The 17,030-nt window shown below is 40.5% G+C and overlaps 1 protein-coding gene across 3 annotated transcripts; it reads left to right on the top strand.

Annotated features, from left to right (window-relative positions):
- The first annotated feature begins 3,476 nt into the window (after window positions 1-3,476).
- snx16 (sorting nexin 16) lies at window positions 3,477-11,802 on the top strand. Of its 3 annotated transcripts, XM_028968249.1 has the most exons (9): window positions 3,477-3,621; window positions 4,436-4,523; window positions 5,975-6,365; window positions 6,708-6,794; window positions 7,472-7,620; window positions 7,742-7,811; window positions 7,929-8,065; window positions 8,174-8,290; window positions 9,838-11,802. In XM_028968249.1, exons 3-9 carry the CDS (start codon window positions 6,051-6,053, stop codon window positions 9,911-9,913), a joined length of 951 nt encoding a protein of 316 aa, XP_028824082.1. In that variant the 5' UTR covers window positions 3,477-3,621; window positions 4,436-4,523; window positions 5,975-6,050; the 3' UTR covers window positions 9,914-11,802. The 3 variants fall into 3 exon arrangements, with proteins under 3 accessions (XP_028824082.1, XP_028824079.1, XP_028824081.1); XM_028968246.1 differs by lacking the exon at window positions 4,436-4,523; XM_028968248.1 differs by lacking the exon at window positions 3,477-3,621 and having other exon boundaries at window positions 4,260-4,523.
- The last annotated feature ends 5,228 nt before the right edge of the window (window positions 11,803-17,030 follow it).

The raw sequence follows: 17,030 nt of genomic DNA, 5'->3' as shown, positions 1-17,030 counted from the left end.
TCACCGGCAGGAGGCCGAGAGGGCGTCAACAAATGTAAGGCCGTGGGGTTCATATTGCACTTCTTTTCGACCATCGATCGCTTCGTACAAGTTCAGTTCGCGCAATGGACGATTAGTTCCTTTTGAAAAACGAAGCCGATACTGTTCTTTGTCAAAGTCTATATCTGTTTTCTTCATAGACCTTTATTCTAAGGCTCAAACAAACGGGTAGTACCAGCCATACTGGCTGCCTTATCTGGTCTGTACATAATCCATCCATGTTCTGCCTCAATGGCAGATCCGTTCCAGACACGTTTTTTATGAACTTGGAAACAGGGTGACCAGATGCATACAGCACAAATGTGACCTTCATTTTGAAAGACTTTTATCAATAGTCACATTATGAATTTTGTCAGTTCGAATTTTGTATGACTGTAAAACAATATTTTAAGGTTATCTGTCTACACCAAATATTCTATGAGAGATATTCTTCCAAAGATTAACTGATCAAAAGTTTTTGGGGTGTCTTTAAAGATTTAGTTGGTTTTCTTTTTTACTTTTTTATGTGGTAGTAGCCTAGTGGGTAACACACTCGCCTGTGAACCAGAAGACCCAGGTTCAAGTCCCACTTACTACCATTGTGTCCCTGAGCAAGATACTTAACCCTAAGTTGCTCCAGGGGGACTGACCCTGTAACTACTGATTGTAAGGCGCTCTGGATAAGGGCGTCTGATAAATAATGTAAATGTACTTGGATTAAACCATTTATTAACATATTTATTAATGACTGTACATAGCCATTTTCTAAAGCCTTTACATACCTTCTCACATACATGTGAATGTGCACATAACCCACAGGCACAATCACATACACACTACAGTAATACAGAAAATCTACAGACTGACACAACATAAAATGAAAAATTAGTTATCACGGAGATCATCACAAAGGTTTCTTCAGTACATATTCACATGTATGGCAATGCATTATAAAAGTTGCTATGGCATCAGGCATTTTGGGCTACAGTAATCTACAGAACAATAAGTCGTGCACTCAATTTTATTCCCACCAATGTTCATATGAAGAATTACAAACTTATTATCTCTTGTTATTTTAGCATTTGTTGACCTGAATTTCTTCACATTTAAATAGTTTTTCACAGATAAGTATGTATGCAGTCACTGGGTAAACAAAACAAGCCTGAACTTCACTTACAACGTATGTCTCACAGAAATATTATTGCTATTATTATTATTATTATTATTATTATTGTTATTTGCTTCGTAATTCATATGTTCCACCAACAGATGTCATGAGTCAGCTGAGAATGGAATTGTGCCTCACGCAGGCACCTCACACAGGCACTTCATGCAGGCAGTGGTGGCCTAGCGGTTAAGGAAGCGGCCCCATAATCAGATGGTTGCCAGTTCCCAATCTGCCACTGGGGTGCCACTGGGGTGCCACTGAGCAAAGCACCGTCCCAACAACACTGCTCCCCGGGTGCCTGTCATGGCCAGTGGTGGAATGTAACAAAGTATTTGTACTTCGTTACTGTACTTAAGTACATTTTTACGTATCTGTACTTTACTTAAGTAAAAATAATAATGCATACTTTTTATTTTACTCCATTACATTTTGCGGCAATTATCTGTACTTTCTACTCCACTACATTTCTACATTTTATGAACACAATTTCCTCAAAATCTTGCATGAAAAAATTATTTGCCTATTGCATTCTGGCGTTGTTTGCCATTTCCTACCAATCAGGCTTTATTAGCTCCAATGATGGCAGAGAGCGCGTCAGTTCGCAACACAAGCTGGTAGACGAGACATTCAACATGGACCCAGAGCTGCATCTACTGAGCGTGAACACGAGCCCTGCAGCTCTGAATCACAAAGAAATCCTTGGCCGGATTTAAGAAATTGTCACGTGGGGGCTGGACATGGCGATGAAGGAGGACGCATATGCACACCTTCACACGACAGGGGACCATTAACACGCAGTGACCTGACGGCGAACAGACACGAACAGGATAGCTTTATACAATTATATAAATATACAACAGGTAAACACGATCAGGGAACATTACACAAGACGAACATGAAACTCCGTCACCCCTGCCGGTCCGGATCATAACAAAAAATTTATTTGAGTCCAAAGGAGCAAAGAATGAGTCCTTGCAATTTCTTTGCATCCCATGCCTGCCTCAACATAAAGAATTGTTGGCATTTAAAAACTCCCCTTCAAATTTGAAAAAACATATAGAGGTAAGCTATGGGGGCAGTGGGGGCCTAGCGGTTAAGGAAGTGGCCCTGTAATCAGAAGGTTGCTGGTTCGAATCCCGATCTGCCAAGGTGCCACTGAGGTGCCACTGAGCAGAGCACCGTCCCCACACACTGCTCCCCGGGTGTAAAAATCACACCAGTGTAGCTTCATTATTTTTTTTAACACGGTGGTAGGATAAAACTGGTTTATTAGCTCAGAGTAGATAGCTTAATGTCTTTGCTAGCATAATGTCCAGCTCAGTGTTGTGCCAGTTCACACTGAAAAAGAACTAGTTCACGTTCATAGTTAATTTTTTTAAATTTTGAACCAAGTTCACAGCTCAAAAAATGAACTAGTTCACGTTCGTTCTTTTTTATTTTTTATTTTTTTTACTTTTTCAATACAACGTCCTTCTATCTCAATAACTTGTCATCCACATAATTCTAAGGTACACACAGTATTGCAGAGTGCACGCACAATAAGCACACCAAACTTTCCAATACACATATACTGTATAATTGCTTGTAATTATTACGAGCAATGACATCAGTACACGCATAAGTCAGTATATGTACTATGCTTTTACAAAATGGCACACCCCAGATGTTGAGACAAACCATTGTGTGAGTACTTTTACTTAAAAAAATACTTTAAAGTAAATTTAAAAGTAAGTACTTAGAACTTTTACTTAAGTAAGATTGTTTACTTGAGTACATATTTTGCAGGTTACTTGTACTTTTACTTAAGTACTAAGCTTCAGTACTTCCTCCACCACTGGTCATGGCTGCCCACTGCTCACTTAGGGTGATGCGATAAATGCAGAGGACAACTTTCACTGTGTGCGCTGTGTGCTGTGCTGCTGTGTATCACATGTGATAATCACTTCACTTTCACCTTTTTTTCTTTGTCTCCAATTACCATCACCTCAAATCCCTATAGACCTCACACATTCTGTGAAGTCAGTTTGTGCTTATTTATAACTGTCACCCTGGTGTGCTTTAATTCTCATCTTAGAATACTTTAACCTGGTTGCTTTCATGCCAGTGAGGTAAAAATAATGTACTTCCGTGTGCTCTCACAAATTGAGAAGGGGTTGGCTAGAAATTCGAAGGAATGGTTCAGAATGTCGTTTTGTCGACTGAAGTAAAAGGGGCTTTTAATTTGATGCTCAGGCTTTTATTTTGACACGCGCCGTAGGACGCAGCGCAGGCGATGACGTAAAGACGCACGGCCGCGGCCGCGGTCAGGCGTTTGTGCCGTTTCAGCGCATGGCGCTGTGAGGTCGCTCTGTTTACAAATGAAAACTCCCCTGGACGCGGAGTTCAACATGACCGCGGAGACGCCGACAGCAACGGCCGAGGCGGCGGCAAGCACGGTCGGGATTTATTCGCTTTCGGTTTGTCTGTTTTGAAGGGATGGGGAGCATCATCAGCCACTTTTTACCGCGTCATGCTTTTGACTAATTCATCTTTTGTTACTCAAAGTTCTTTTACGTCGTTTTATAAAGTTTGCCTTCGCGCACAATGGGTAATTTGGGGCTTTTGTAAACCACGCCATGTAACACCAGATATTTGCGTCTATGTATGCATACAATCTACAGTACAGGCCAAAAGTTTGGACGCACCTTCTCATTTTCTGTTTTCTTTACATGACCATTTACATTGGTAGATTCTCACTGGAGGCATCAAAACTATGATTGAACACGTGGAGTTATGTACTTAACAAAAAGTGGAGACCTGACCTCCACAGTCACCAGACTTGAACCCAATCGAGATGGTTTGGGGTGAGCTGGACCGCAGAGTGAAGGCAAAGGGGCCAACAAGTGCTAAACACCTCTGGGAGGTCCTTCAAGACTGTTGGAAAACCATTTCAGGTGACGACCTCTTGCTCATCGAGAGAATGCCAAGAGTGTACAAAGCAGTAATCAGAGCAAACAGTGGATATTTTGAAGAAACTTATTTCACCTTTTTTTGTTAAGGACATAACTCCACATGTGTTAATTCATAGTTTAGTTGCCTTCAATGAGAATCTACCAATCTAAATGTTCACAATCATAAAAAAGCACATTGAATGAGAAGATGTGTCCAAACATTTGGCCTGTACTGTATATGTTAATGTAGAGATGACAGTATATGTGTTTTATATCTTTCTCTGCTGGCTCGTCGATTCTCCACAATGTCTCCACACAGAAAATACGTCAGTACTAAACTCTGGACTCCGCGCTAAATTGGATACCCAATTTTTCTTTGCAGAAAATGCAATGGATTGAGATCAAATGTAGGTATAATGCATGCACAGGTTTTTTTTGATTAGGTTGATTAGTTGGGCTCAATACATAATAAATGGAAAGTGAGAGATATATAATAGACAATGGTATATATTGATCAATGCTATATTATGCATTATTGTAAATATGTTATATAAGAGGTAATTTTATAGTTCTGTGCAAAAGTTTTAGTCAGTAGTGAAACTTATTTTACAAACTCTGAAATAGTTTAGTAAGGCACTAACTAAAACGATTAAGAAGTGAAATTGGCAAAAAAACGTGGGAGTCTACAGATGGAGAACAATATTGCATTGCTGCTTAGTCTCATGGTCTATTCAAATTATCAGGATTTTTTTACTTTGTGAGATGATTTAACATCATCTGACTTTGGTCCTGCAGTGGCTAGAAATGGCAATAGGTGTAAAGAGTGTTTTGGCCATTCTGCTTTGCCATTCAGAGAGCAGCAGCTCAGATGGTTGGATCTGGAATTTCCCACCCCTCCCCTAAAACATTATCTCCACTGACCATCATGGCTTGAAAACATCTGAAGCATTGCAGTTGCTCAGTTATTTGGGTGTAAGAAAAAAAAAGTTTTTTTTGTTTTTTTTTTCTCTTCATAACGCGAGAATCTGAAGAACCAGTGGGTTCATTATATCTTTTTCCTGGGAAATCTCATTGTGGGACTGGATCAAAGTGGCTAATTCTGCATCAAGGCTGAATTTCTGAACCAATAAGACTGATATAAAAGCAAAATTAAATCATAACAGGGGACCTTTAATGTAAACAAGGATGTTTTTCAGTAGACTGTTTAGGTAAGTCTATATTTGATCAGTGTTTGACACAGGCAGCGTTACGTTAACCAAAATGCTTGCAGTGGTTTTGTTTTTAATGGTTTATATTGGACAGTGCTACATGTATAAAATGATAATTATGGATATCCGTGGAATATATCCATTGGAAATGTAGACAGAGGAGTCTCTGTTGAAGGATTTAGGCTTTTTTATAATCAACAGCACTTCCTGTAAATGAAATGGCATGTAACAGAAAGACATTTAATTGGGCATGCTGCCCGGGCACCGTGAGGGATGTAAATTGATTGATCAGAAGAGTAGAGGGTGCTGGAGAGCCGAGTGATGCCAAAATGGAACATTTATTGTGCAAAGCAATACTTTTTTTCATCCGCTGCATGTCAAATCATTCAGGATGGACACATCATCCCACCATGACGATGAAGAGCGACTCTCAGTAACATTCTTTATTGTATTACACCCTGAATGGTTTCTAATTTCTTGAACCTCTGCCCAGAGAATGTGCAGCATTCTTACAAACAAGACACGGATGGAAATTATTGCCTTTTTTAGCATTTATTATGTTTTCTATGACATTTTGGTAGTGGGTGGTTGTGTAATAAAATGGCCAGGATGTAACTAGTATCCTGACTGCATGTTGGTTGTTTTTTCAGAGCTAGCTGCCCCGCCCTCTCTTCTACCTTGTTGTGCGAGGCGGCAGGACAGGCGCTAGTGGGAGGGGTCGTTGACATGGCTACGCCATTTGTGCCAGTGCCAATGCCCATCGAAGGGTCAGTGCGGCGGCCGAAGAGAACGTCATCGTTGGGAAGTGTCTCCAGCAGCTCAGAGTCCCCCAGAGGTCATGGGCTCATGACCCCCCCACTGCAGTGCCAGAGCCCCGTGACCCGTGCCCATCTGACAGGTTCCACGCCTTCCGTGGAGTTCAGCTGCAGCCTGCAGCAACACAGCCCGCCCAACAATGAGGCCGCCACCGACTCACAGGAGCGCCCGCTGACCCCTACTGTCCTGGGGTATGAGGTCATGGAGGAAAGGGCAAAGTTCACGGTGAGACTTGTAGAACTTGTTTGTCTGCCTCTCTCTACAACACCCGTTAAGCACACACCAGCTCTGTGCCATCCCACCCACAATAAACACACACCGACGCCCTCCTGGTGTCAGGTGACCTTGCTGCAGGCATGTCCTGAAGTTCACAGACCCACTCCATCCCCGATGCAGATTCACTTTCTTCATACTGTGAACGAGTGTAATTGATGCAAATGAACATTGTCTTCTTATTCCTGTCCCTTAAAGTTACAGTAATTTTCTTAAACTTAAAGAGTGCACATAATGTTGGGTCTGTTAAACTATTCTATTCAGAATTCAGCATAAATTGTGTGTGTTCTGCAGGTTTATAAAGTTCTTGTGAAGAAGTCTGCTGAAGAGAGCTGGGTGGTTTTCAGACGCTACACAGACTTTGCAAGGCTCAACGATAAGGTTGGTATGACATGCAAATATGAATTTGATTTGGTTTTCCCTGGGAAAAAAAAAAAAAAAAAGGGTGTCGGGTGTCAGCAAATGTAGACGGATTACTGCAACCTTCAATATAATACCCATGTAATCATATCTGCTCCATCAGTCTCTTCAGATGTTTCTGAACATAACAGGAAGCCGGTATACGAGTGTAAAGTGGAAGCGGAGCGATGTTCATTCTGAAACACAACGAAACGTGTCCTCACCCTTGGTGAGCCGCGGGCAGCCATAAAAGGCGCCCGGGACGGTACCTCAATCAAGGGGACCTCAGTGGCACCTTGCCGGGTCTGGATTTGAACCAACGACCTTCTGATTACGGGTCTGTTTCCTTACCCGCTAGAGCCACTGAGTGGGTGTTGGCTTTTTCATTTGCAGGGACATGCGTGTCCTTTACAAAATGCATGATTTTACACTTCATTACTGTCTGTGTTTCTGTCAGAAAACAGTTGGCATCATGTAGAGAAGAACTGAGAGTGTGTGTGTGTGTGTGTGTGTGTCAGAGACCTCTGTCCTAAACATCCTGATTACCCACAGACACACACTCACCCATTCACCAGTCTCTCTCTCTCTCTCTCTCTCTCTCTCTCTCTGTGTGTGTGTGTGTGTGTGTGTGTGTGTGTGTGTGTGTGTGTGTGTTTCAGCTGAAGGAGATGTTTCCTGGGTTCAGACTTTCCTTGCCACCAAAGCGCTGGTTTAAGGACAATTACGACTCTGAGTTCCTGGAGGACAGACAGCTGGGCCTGCAAGCCTTCCTGCAAAACCTGGTGGCACACAAAGACATCGCCAACTGGTGTGTGTGTGTGTTAGTCAGATCTATGGAAATAAGTCCATGCAATGTAAATGTCTGCAAATGCAGTTTCCCGCAGATTTTTGTCTGAATGCTCTGGGTGTTTCTGTATGTGTGTGTTTAGTGTACCTGTTCACGAATTCCTCTGTCTCGATGACCCGCCCGGCCCATTTGACAGCCTGGAGGAGAGTAGGGTATGAAGTGTCCAAAAAAAAAAATGTAGAAAATTAATCAATAATTTTTGACAAAAGTGAAACTTTTTTTTTTTTTTTTTGTGTGTGTGTGTCTGCGATTGGTCTCGTGCCACTCAGGCCTTCTGTGAGACGCTGGAGGAGAGTAATTACCGTTTACAGCGGGAGCTGGGCGAAAGGCAGAAAGAGATCAGCTCCCTGAAGAGGAAACTGGACGAGCAGCAGCAGAGGATCAGTGTGTTAGAGCAGAGGCTGAGGTGCGCACACACACACACACACACACACACACACACACTATAATAATATGCACACAAGTCCATGTATGAACACATCGTGTGTGTGTGTGTGTGTGTGTGTCTGTATAGTGGCGAGAGCCCGTGTGTGTCGGTACAGGGTAGTGTGAGCAGTATCGAGGTGGAGCCTGAGGGGGACGTGGAGTCTTCGGTTGTGGAGGCTGACCAGAAAACATCAGAACTCAACGGGTAAACTCAACTTGGACCGTAAACCACCAACATGCAGAACGGATTCATATTTTCAGGATTTTATACACATTTAATTGAACATATTTTACCTGGCATAAGTTTATCAATGTAACATGCGGGTGTTATTAGGTTTATTTTGTGCCATTTTACTAATGTCAGGGGAAATATTTCTGATACCTTTTATTAGAATTGTAATTTAGCTATTCTTTATTAATTCAAAAGTCCTGGCTGGTGAGTCCTAGTGTCTGGTACAGTCAAATTGGAAAACTGCAATAAGGGCTGAAAATCTTAAGTGTTTGTCAATCAAATTGTAGATCAAGAATCGATTTTGGATTCAATTCGAGACTTTTATGATTCTTATCATGCACTTCTATAGGTCATACCAGGCATTTTTCTGGCAATTGTGGCATCAGGTGAACCTGCACCAAACGCAGACCGTTTATTTTTTTGTTTATTAGGGCAAATTGAAGAGTCATATAGGCGTTCTGCACCAGCGTTCGGTCAGCTGAGCATTCAGGTGACACGGCATGCAACACACAAAGCCTGCAAACATTCAAACGACAAGGCTTTAGTGTTATTGTTTTCATATACACTACTCAAAAAAAAAAAAAGGAACACAAAAATAAAACATCCTAGATCTGAATGAATTAAATTCTTATTAAATACTTTGCTATTTACATAGTTGACTGTCACAAAAATTATCCATGGAAAACATTATTGATCAACCCATGGAGGTCTGGATTTGGAGTTGCACTCAAAAAGTGTAAAAAAAAACAAAACACTACAGACTGATCCAACTTTGATATGATGTTCTTAATACAAGTCAAAATGAGGCTCAGTTGTGTGCTGAACTGGTCATGCTGGAGGATGTTGCAGGCAGCAGAACATTCTCCACGGCATCTCCAGACTCTGTCACATGTACTCATGTGCGTGAACCTGCTTTCATCTGTGAGGAGCACAGGGTGCCAGTGGCGAATTTAGCAATCTTTGTGTTCTCTGTCAAACGTGCTGCACGCTGTAAACCCCTCATGTGGACGTCAGGCCCTGATACCACCCTCATGGAGTCTGTTTCTCACCGTTTGAGCAGACACATGCACATTTTGAGGCAATTTTGCAGGGCTCTGGCAACGCTCCTCCTGTTCCTCCTTGCACAAAGGCGGAGGTAGAAGTCCTGCTGCAGGGTTGTTGCCCTCCTACGGCCTCCTCCACGCCTCCTGATGTACTGGCCTGTCTTCTGGCCTTGTCTACAAAACATCAGCCAGAAAGCATAGAAACTGAGAAGTGGTCTGTGGTTACCATCTGCAGAACCACGCCTTTATTGGGGATGTCTTGCTAATCGCCTATAATTTCCACCTGTTGTCTATTCAGTTTGCACAACCATATGTGAATTTGATTGTGAGTGTAGTTTCCTAAGTGGAGAGTTTGATTTCACAGTTACATTATCTTGTTAAAGTGTTCCCTTAATTTTTTTTGAGCAGTGTAGTTTACGAGGCTCGTTGCATTTACTGCTCGTTGTTTTACTGTTCTCCTTTCTCCCCGTCCCTCAGGGCTTCTGTATGTTGGTGTCGTCCAGTGGTCTGTTCATCCCCGCCGGTCATACAGGTCACCCAGCTGGAGCAGTGACGCTGCCACTCGCCCTCCCGCCTGCCCCCCTGGAATATAAACTAGAAAATTACCTGGTTCTCCCTTCACCTGAACTAAAGATCAGAAGGTGTTGTAGCTCCCTCACTCACCCACACTTGTTGTTTCTGTGTGCCTGAGGGCCGGGCTTGAGAATACTGGACACTGACCGCTCTGCTGTTCTGAAGTGAATATGTGGATGATTGACAATCCCAGCAATGGGTATGGCTCAAAAGGGAGCCATGCTCATCTTTTGCAGTGGCCAATCGTCATGGAATATTTTTTTTTTTTTTTCTTCTCCCTTCCCTCCCCCTATCCTTTCCTTCTCATTTCCACTGCCATCACTGAAAACATATCAGTGTCCGTCATATGTGTTGCCTGTGTTTTTTTTTTAAGCTTCTGCTTATGAAACTCTGCACTTGGGGCTTGTGTGTGATGTAAAAAAAAAAAAAAAAAAAAGAGAGAGAGAGAGAGAGAGAGGGGGAAAAAAAGCAAGTACACGTCTTCTGCGGAACTAATCACCGCTGAGGTACACACAGTGGGCTTCCAAAAGTCTGAGGCCGCTATGAAGCACCTTGGGATCTTTTTGGAATACTGGAAATATAGTTTTAGGAGATTAATAATGGGCAGGTTCAAATGGTCACCACTTTTTAGAGTTCCACACAAGCTGGTGGAACCCATACCACTCGTATGACTTCTGTTATGAAAGCAAAAAGGGGAAAATATATCAGGGAGTAAAAGAACTTAAGAAGATACATTGTATTCCATTGGGGAAAATTTGTGCATTGTTATCGGATCTCTCCAAGCCTCTTTGGACACCACTGTATGTATGACCATGTGGTCTTTTAAAACGTACAATGACAAAATGTTTAGTGCTGGCGTTGATTGATTTTTTTAAAGGAAATGTTTAAAAGCCATATAAAGGTAGGTAGGTGTGTGTGTGTGTCACAGAGAGAGGTAAACCACCCCATGCTTTGGTGGGAGGAGATCACTGTGAGTCACATGATGCACTTTATGAACCGGAGCTCCTCTTCTTTAGGATTTGGGAAGCGCCGTGCCTTCTCGTACAACTCGTACATTTCTGCATCCATACGAGTGAGGTGATGGGCTCTTTTTTTAAAGCAGTGCCTTCCTGTTCTCTTCCTGACCTAGGGGGGTGTGGCCCTCCAGTTCTCAGGGCATTACGTCTGACTCCAGCTGTAAATGCTTACACTCAGCCTGGTATGGCTGACCGAGTGGTTTTTATTTTCATAAAGCAACTTTATTAAACCTAGGATGTGCCAATTAACAACATGGCCTATTCTGATCTATTTTTTATTTATGGATATTCTTAGTTTTACATTTTGTTATGAAGACAATGACCAGTTGCCCTCTAGTGCCACCTGCTGGTTATAGGCTGCTTAATTGAGTATCTGTCCATATTGAAATTTAGCTGATATTTAACTGCATCATATAACTGCCATTTAGTTGTCACCAGTCTACTCACTGCATTTATCCTGTAATGTGTTTGGTAATAAACTGCCCACTTGCAGTTGAAGTGGTTCTCAGACGGTGGTGAATGGATGCTGGCCCATGTGGGATTTGCAGCTAGAGTCAGAAATAATGCACAGGAAGGGGGGAGGGGAAGGGCTGACCGCTTACTGGAAGGATGATAGCTGCTACGAGGCTGTGGTTGTGCTTTAGAAAATACCTCCACACCACATACTCGTTACATTAGGACCTAAGGGGAAGTAGATGTTGTAGTTGTTAATGTCAGTCGGTTTAGGGAGTCTCTAGCTACATTTTTTCCCCTCGAGGAACAATAATGTGACATTATGCAACAAAGATTTTTTTCACATAATGCGATGACTGTAATGTTCTTTAAACTCTATTAATAAACACCATAAGTTTGATGGCCATGTCCTTTTTTTGTCCATATTTAAATTTATGAACGAGTTGTGATGCATCGGGGGTTAAAAATGGTCACTTTCATTCTGTCCTTATTTGTCCTCAGCTCAACGTTTAATAAATAATAAAACAAAAACAAAAAAAATTTATAATAAAATCATTTGGTGTGTTGTCTTTAACTAATATTTAATATTATCTGAAACATTTAAATATGGAAAAATGTAAGAAATCACAGGAGGGCAAATACTTTCTTACACTACTGTACATAGACATACAGTATTATATTTAGTCATAACACAACATAGTAATGCTTTATAATGAACACATTTGAAATCCAGACTAGTCTAACTGATCAAGAGGACGAACCTGCGCGTATCAAAGGTCAGAAACATAAATATATTTTTGTATTTATCCAACAAAAAAATGATAGTTCAGAAATGCGTGCTGTCACAATATTAAAATATGTGAAACACGCACATGCTACTATCTTCTTATCTACCACAAGCACAAGGGTACATGCATAATACTTCAGAATTGCTGGACCTGAAAAAGCAACACCTTTGGACTTTTTAGCCTCAGATCTTTATAATAATTAACATTACAGGACATAACACACCTACCTCAAGGTGCCACTAAAATAGGTTAATTGTTGAAATTCACTAAAATTCACACGAAAATGACAAGTTATGAGATGATTGCACATAATGCAATGACTAATGTTCTTGAAATTCTATAAATAACCACCATAACTTTGATGTTTACTATGAGTCTTTCTTAATTTATATGAATTCTGAAGTGGTTGGTTACTAATCAATCACTCTTCAATATTGTGAATTAGTTCTATTCGATATCTTTGGGATCTTCTTTTCATCTCTCACCAAGGCTGAGTGAGGCTTTCATCTCTCACCAAGGCACTAGGAAGGGTTCTGGTCATCCCAAATATCTTCCATTTAAGGATTATGGAGGCCACTGTGCTCTTAGAAAGCGTAGCAGAATATTTTTGTAACCTTGGCCAGATCTGTGCCTTGCCACATTTCTGTCTCTGAGCGCTTCAGGCAGTTCCTTTGACCTCATGATTCTCATTTGCGCTGACATACATTGTGAGTTTATATAGACAGGGGCGTGGCTTTCCTAATCAAGTCCAATCAGTATGATGAAGGACAGCTGGACTCAAGTGAAGGTGTAGAACCATCTCAAGGACGATCAGAAGAAATGGACAGCAATTGAGTTAAATATATAAGTGTCACAGCAAAGGGTCTAGTGATATTTAATTTTTCTCTTTGTTACTACATTTGCAAAAATGTCAAGAATTCGTTTTTTTTCTTTCAATATGGTATGTGGAGGAAATTAAGGAGGAAAAAAATAACTTAAATGGTTTTAGCAAATGGCCACAATTTAACAAAGAATGAAACATTTAAGGGGGTTTGAATACTTTTGAATACATACCCGCTATATACAGTATTATATTTCCTTCAGACAAAAATTGACACAAAAGTCCTCGCAGCTGACCCATACACTATATAGATATGTATATACATTTAATACACCATGGTAGTTCTAATGTGCAATATATGTAAATACCCACTACATATATACATACATAATATTGTATGGCTACATTCATATATACATATATTCATATATACCCTTTATTAAAAATATGAATGAATGAATGATATACTCTGATAAATGCTGTAAATGTAAATGTACTCTTAAATACTTTATTCTTTACATAGTGCTAACAAAAAGATTTATTGATGGAAATCAAATTTATCAACCCATGGTAGTCTGGATTTGGAGACACACTCAAAATTAAAGTAGAAAAACACACTACAGGCTGATCCAACTTTGTGTTTGCTGATCTAAATGTTGTCTCTTCATCTTAGTTCTCACGGCATACTGAAGATGCAATAAATGCCTGAGGGGAGCTAGAAGTTCGTTCAATTAACATAGCGTTTCAACATCTGACACCTCTTGGGGCGAGTAAACAGCAATATTTAGACTTTAAGTTGTGTAGAGTTGTGTACATGTTCGGCTGGATTTTTAGACTCGTCCGGGTCATTAGACATTTGTCACATCATCGACATCTACAAGCAAATTCGTGCTAGTAATGAAATGCCGTAAAAAACATTTACCTCCCCCAACCCATCTGTACACATGCAATCTTCACAAAGCCCCGTCCCCACCTGCAAATCTTCACCATAAACAGTCAATTTTAGTTTGTTGCATGCATTCTATGGCTTATTATTCCATTTGAAAGTTACCTACGTTTTTTATCCTGTTTTTTAAAACATTTCATTAAAGTAAAAATAATGTATGCAGTGTTTTTTTGTTTTTACTTTGTTTATCAGAATTAGAGCATAGGCAATAACAATATTCTCAAAAGGTTACAAAAGAAAACAGCTCAAACTCTCAAACCTAGACCCCAAAAAAAAAAAAAAAAACCAGAAGAAAAAAGATAATAATAATAAAAAAACAAGATAAAATAATATATACATATGTTGATACATACATACACATTCAGATATTACACCCAAAAAAAGGAGGGAAAAAAAAAGAAAAAACCAAAAGAAACAAAAAAGCAGCCTACAATCCACCCCCACCATCAACCTATACAAAAATAAATAAATAAATAAATAAATACATTTAAAACCACCTCTGCAGAGCTCCACCGATATTCTTAACCAGATCAAGGAAAGGACCCCATATCTTTTTAAATGTCTTAAGGGAACCCCTAAGTGAAAGTCTTATCCTTTCCAGTTTAACAAAATAATGAATATCTCGTATCCAGTGAATTTGGCTGGGAGGTTTCGAGGATTTCCAGTTTGTTGTAATTAGTCTTCTTGCCAGTAAGGTAGAGAAGGCCAGCATGTCCCTTTGATGAACAGATAATGAAGGTGAGGAGAAAACCCCAAACAATGCCCCAAGTGGGTTGGGCTCTATTCTTTTCCCCACAAATTCTGACAACATGTCAAATATTTCAGTCCAGTACTGGTGTAAAGAAGGGCAAAGCCAGAACATATGAATAATATTGGCAGGGGACTGTTGACATCGGTCACACAAAGGACAAAGACATTGTCTATGTATAGGTCTTTAAAACAGTGAATTCCAGCTTTTGACCACATAGAGAACAGATCATCAACCAGAGATGGCGGGAACTGGTGATTTGCCGCCAGCGGGGCATAGGTGGAAGAAGTTTGTAACCCAAAGTACCGTTTAAACTGCACCCAAATTCTGAGAGTAGTTCTAACAATCCTATTTTTAGTATAAGGCAAAGTGGAAGACAGAATAGCAGAGTGCACTAAAGCTCTCAGAGATGTAGGTTTGACCGAATTTGCTTCTATTGCCAACCAATTGATTTGAGCATCTGATGGTTCAGACTGAAGCCAGTATTTGAGGATCTTAATCTTAGATGCCCAGTAATAAAACCTTTACTTTACTTTACTTTACTTTACTTTACTTTATTTGGCAGACGCTTTTATCCAAAGCGACTTACAATAGGAAGACACCAGCAATTCTCGTTCGATTTCTATAGAATATCAAGTATACAAACTAAGAGCCCTGATAAGGCTTAGACTTGTCATTGAAGAACATGCTCGGAGAGTGTTGGGTGCTAGACTAAGAAAAATTATAATGTATTTATACATTTTGTATTTGTTTGTTAAATGTGTATGCATGTGTATGTGTTAAATTTGTCTGTAATATTTTTGGAATAAGAGGGTTTTCACCTTCTTCTTAAAAGTGGTGATAGTCTCGGCTAGTCGTGTGGAGGAGGGTAGGTTGTTCCACCAGCCAGGGACAACAACGGAGAACAGACATGATTGGAATCGGAGACCCCGTGAAGAAGGAATTTTTAGTCTCCTTTCGTTTGCCGATCTGAGAGAGCGTGTAGGAGTGTATCTAGGTAGTAGTGTGGTAAGGCTAACCCACCCAGTTTTCTTGGTCTTTGTAAGTATTGTTTGCATAGTCTTGGAACTTTCTTGTTCCAGATAAACTCAGAGATCACAGAGTCAACTTTCTGAAAAAATGACTGAGGCAGAAATATTGGTATGCATTGAAACAGGTAAGAAAAACATGGTAAAATATTCATTTTCACCGTAATAACACGTGCAGTCAGGGACAGATTGAGAATGGACCACAGTTCACAATCCTCTCGAACCTTAGACAGCAAGGAAACCAAATTAGCCTTTAAAAGATCTTCAAATTTAGATGTGACACAGACACCAAGATATGTAAAATTATGATGGGCAATTTTGAAGGGTAAGCTATAAAGAGGGTAATTCCTAGCAGCAGTACTAATCTGAAATAATTCACTTTTATTCTAATTTAGTTTATAACCAGAAATCTCAGAGAATGATTGAAGAGTAGTAAGAGCAGCAGGGATTGAAACCGGTAAATTAGAGATATATTGTATGCAGTGTTACATGTGAAAAAGAATTTGCGAATCCTGGTACTTTCTCTTTTGTGGAAACCAAGTCCAAACAGCTCTTTGAGTGTTAAAGGATGCCGACCTTTGTTCTAAACTCCTTCTTTTTGCTTTTTCAGTCTGAGGACCCCTACTGGATTGTGACAATAAAATAGCTTCTTTTAGTGCTGTGTGCTGACTGGTCAGTGTCCTATTAACATCACGTGCACGTCCTCCATCGCTGTAGCTCACCTGGAGGTTGAAATCCATCACCGATAACAGCATGCCCCTGAAAATCCTCAGACTCATTCATTCATAACAGTTATTTTTGTGGCAGTGGTGGTCTAGCGGTTTAGGAAGCGGCCCCGTAATCAGAATCAAAAACTGCCAAGGTGCCACTGAGGTGCCATTGAGCAAAGCACCGTCCCCACACACTGCTCCCCGGGCGCCGGTCATGGCTGCCCTCTGCTAAACAAAATTGATGGGTTAAAAGAAGAGGACACATTTCGTTGTGTCACCGTGTGCTGTGCGGCAATGTTTCACAATGACAATCACATCAATTTACTTTCACTTTAAAAAACAGTTCACATGAAAGAATAAAATTGATTGTAAAGTTCAGTAATGAAGAGTGTGAGTTGATAGAATGCTGCTTTACTCTTCCCAACCCAGCCCTCCTCCATGGAACATACAGCAAGATTCTGATTTCCTTTACACAATATCTACTTCTGTTGGGAAGCCACAAAATATAAAAGTGGGTCTGGAGTAAAACAGAGAGGAAGTAAGAAAAACCTACAACCACGAGGGAAGTTAAGAATATGTCCGGAAGAA

This window comes from Denticeps clupeoides, chromosome 2, assembly GCF_900700375.1.
Source record: "Denticeps clupeoides chromosome 2, fDenClu1.1, whole genome shotgun sequence".
Classification (NCBI taxonomy): domain Eukaryota; kingdom Metazoa; phylum Chordata; class Actinopteri; order Clupeiformes; family Denticipitidae; genus Denticeps; species Denticeps clupeoides.
This window is presented reverse-complemented; position numbering and strand designations above follow the sequence as displayed.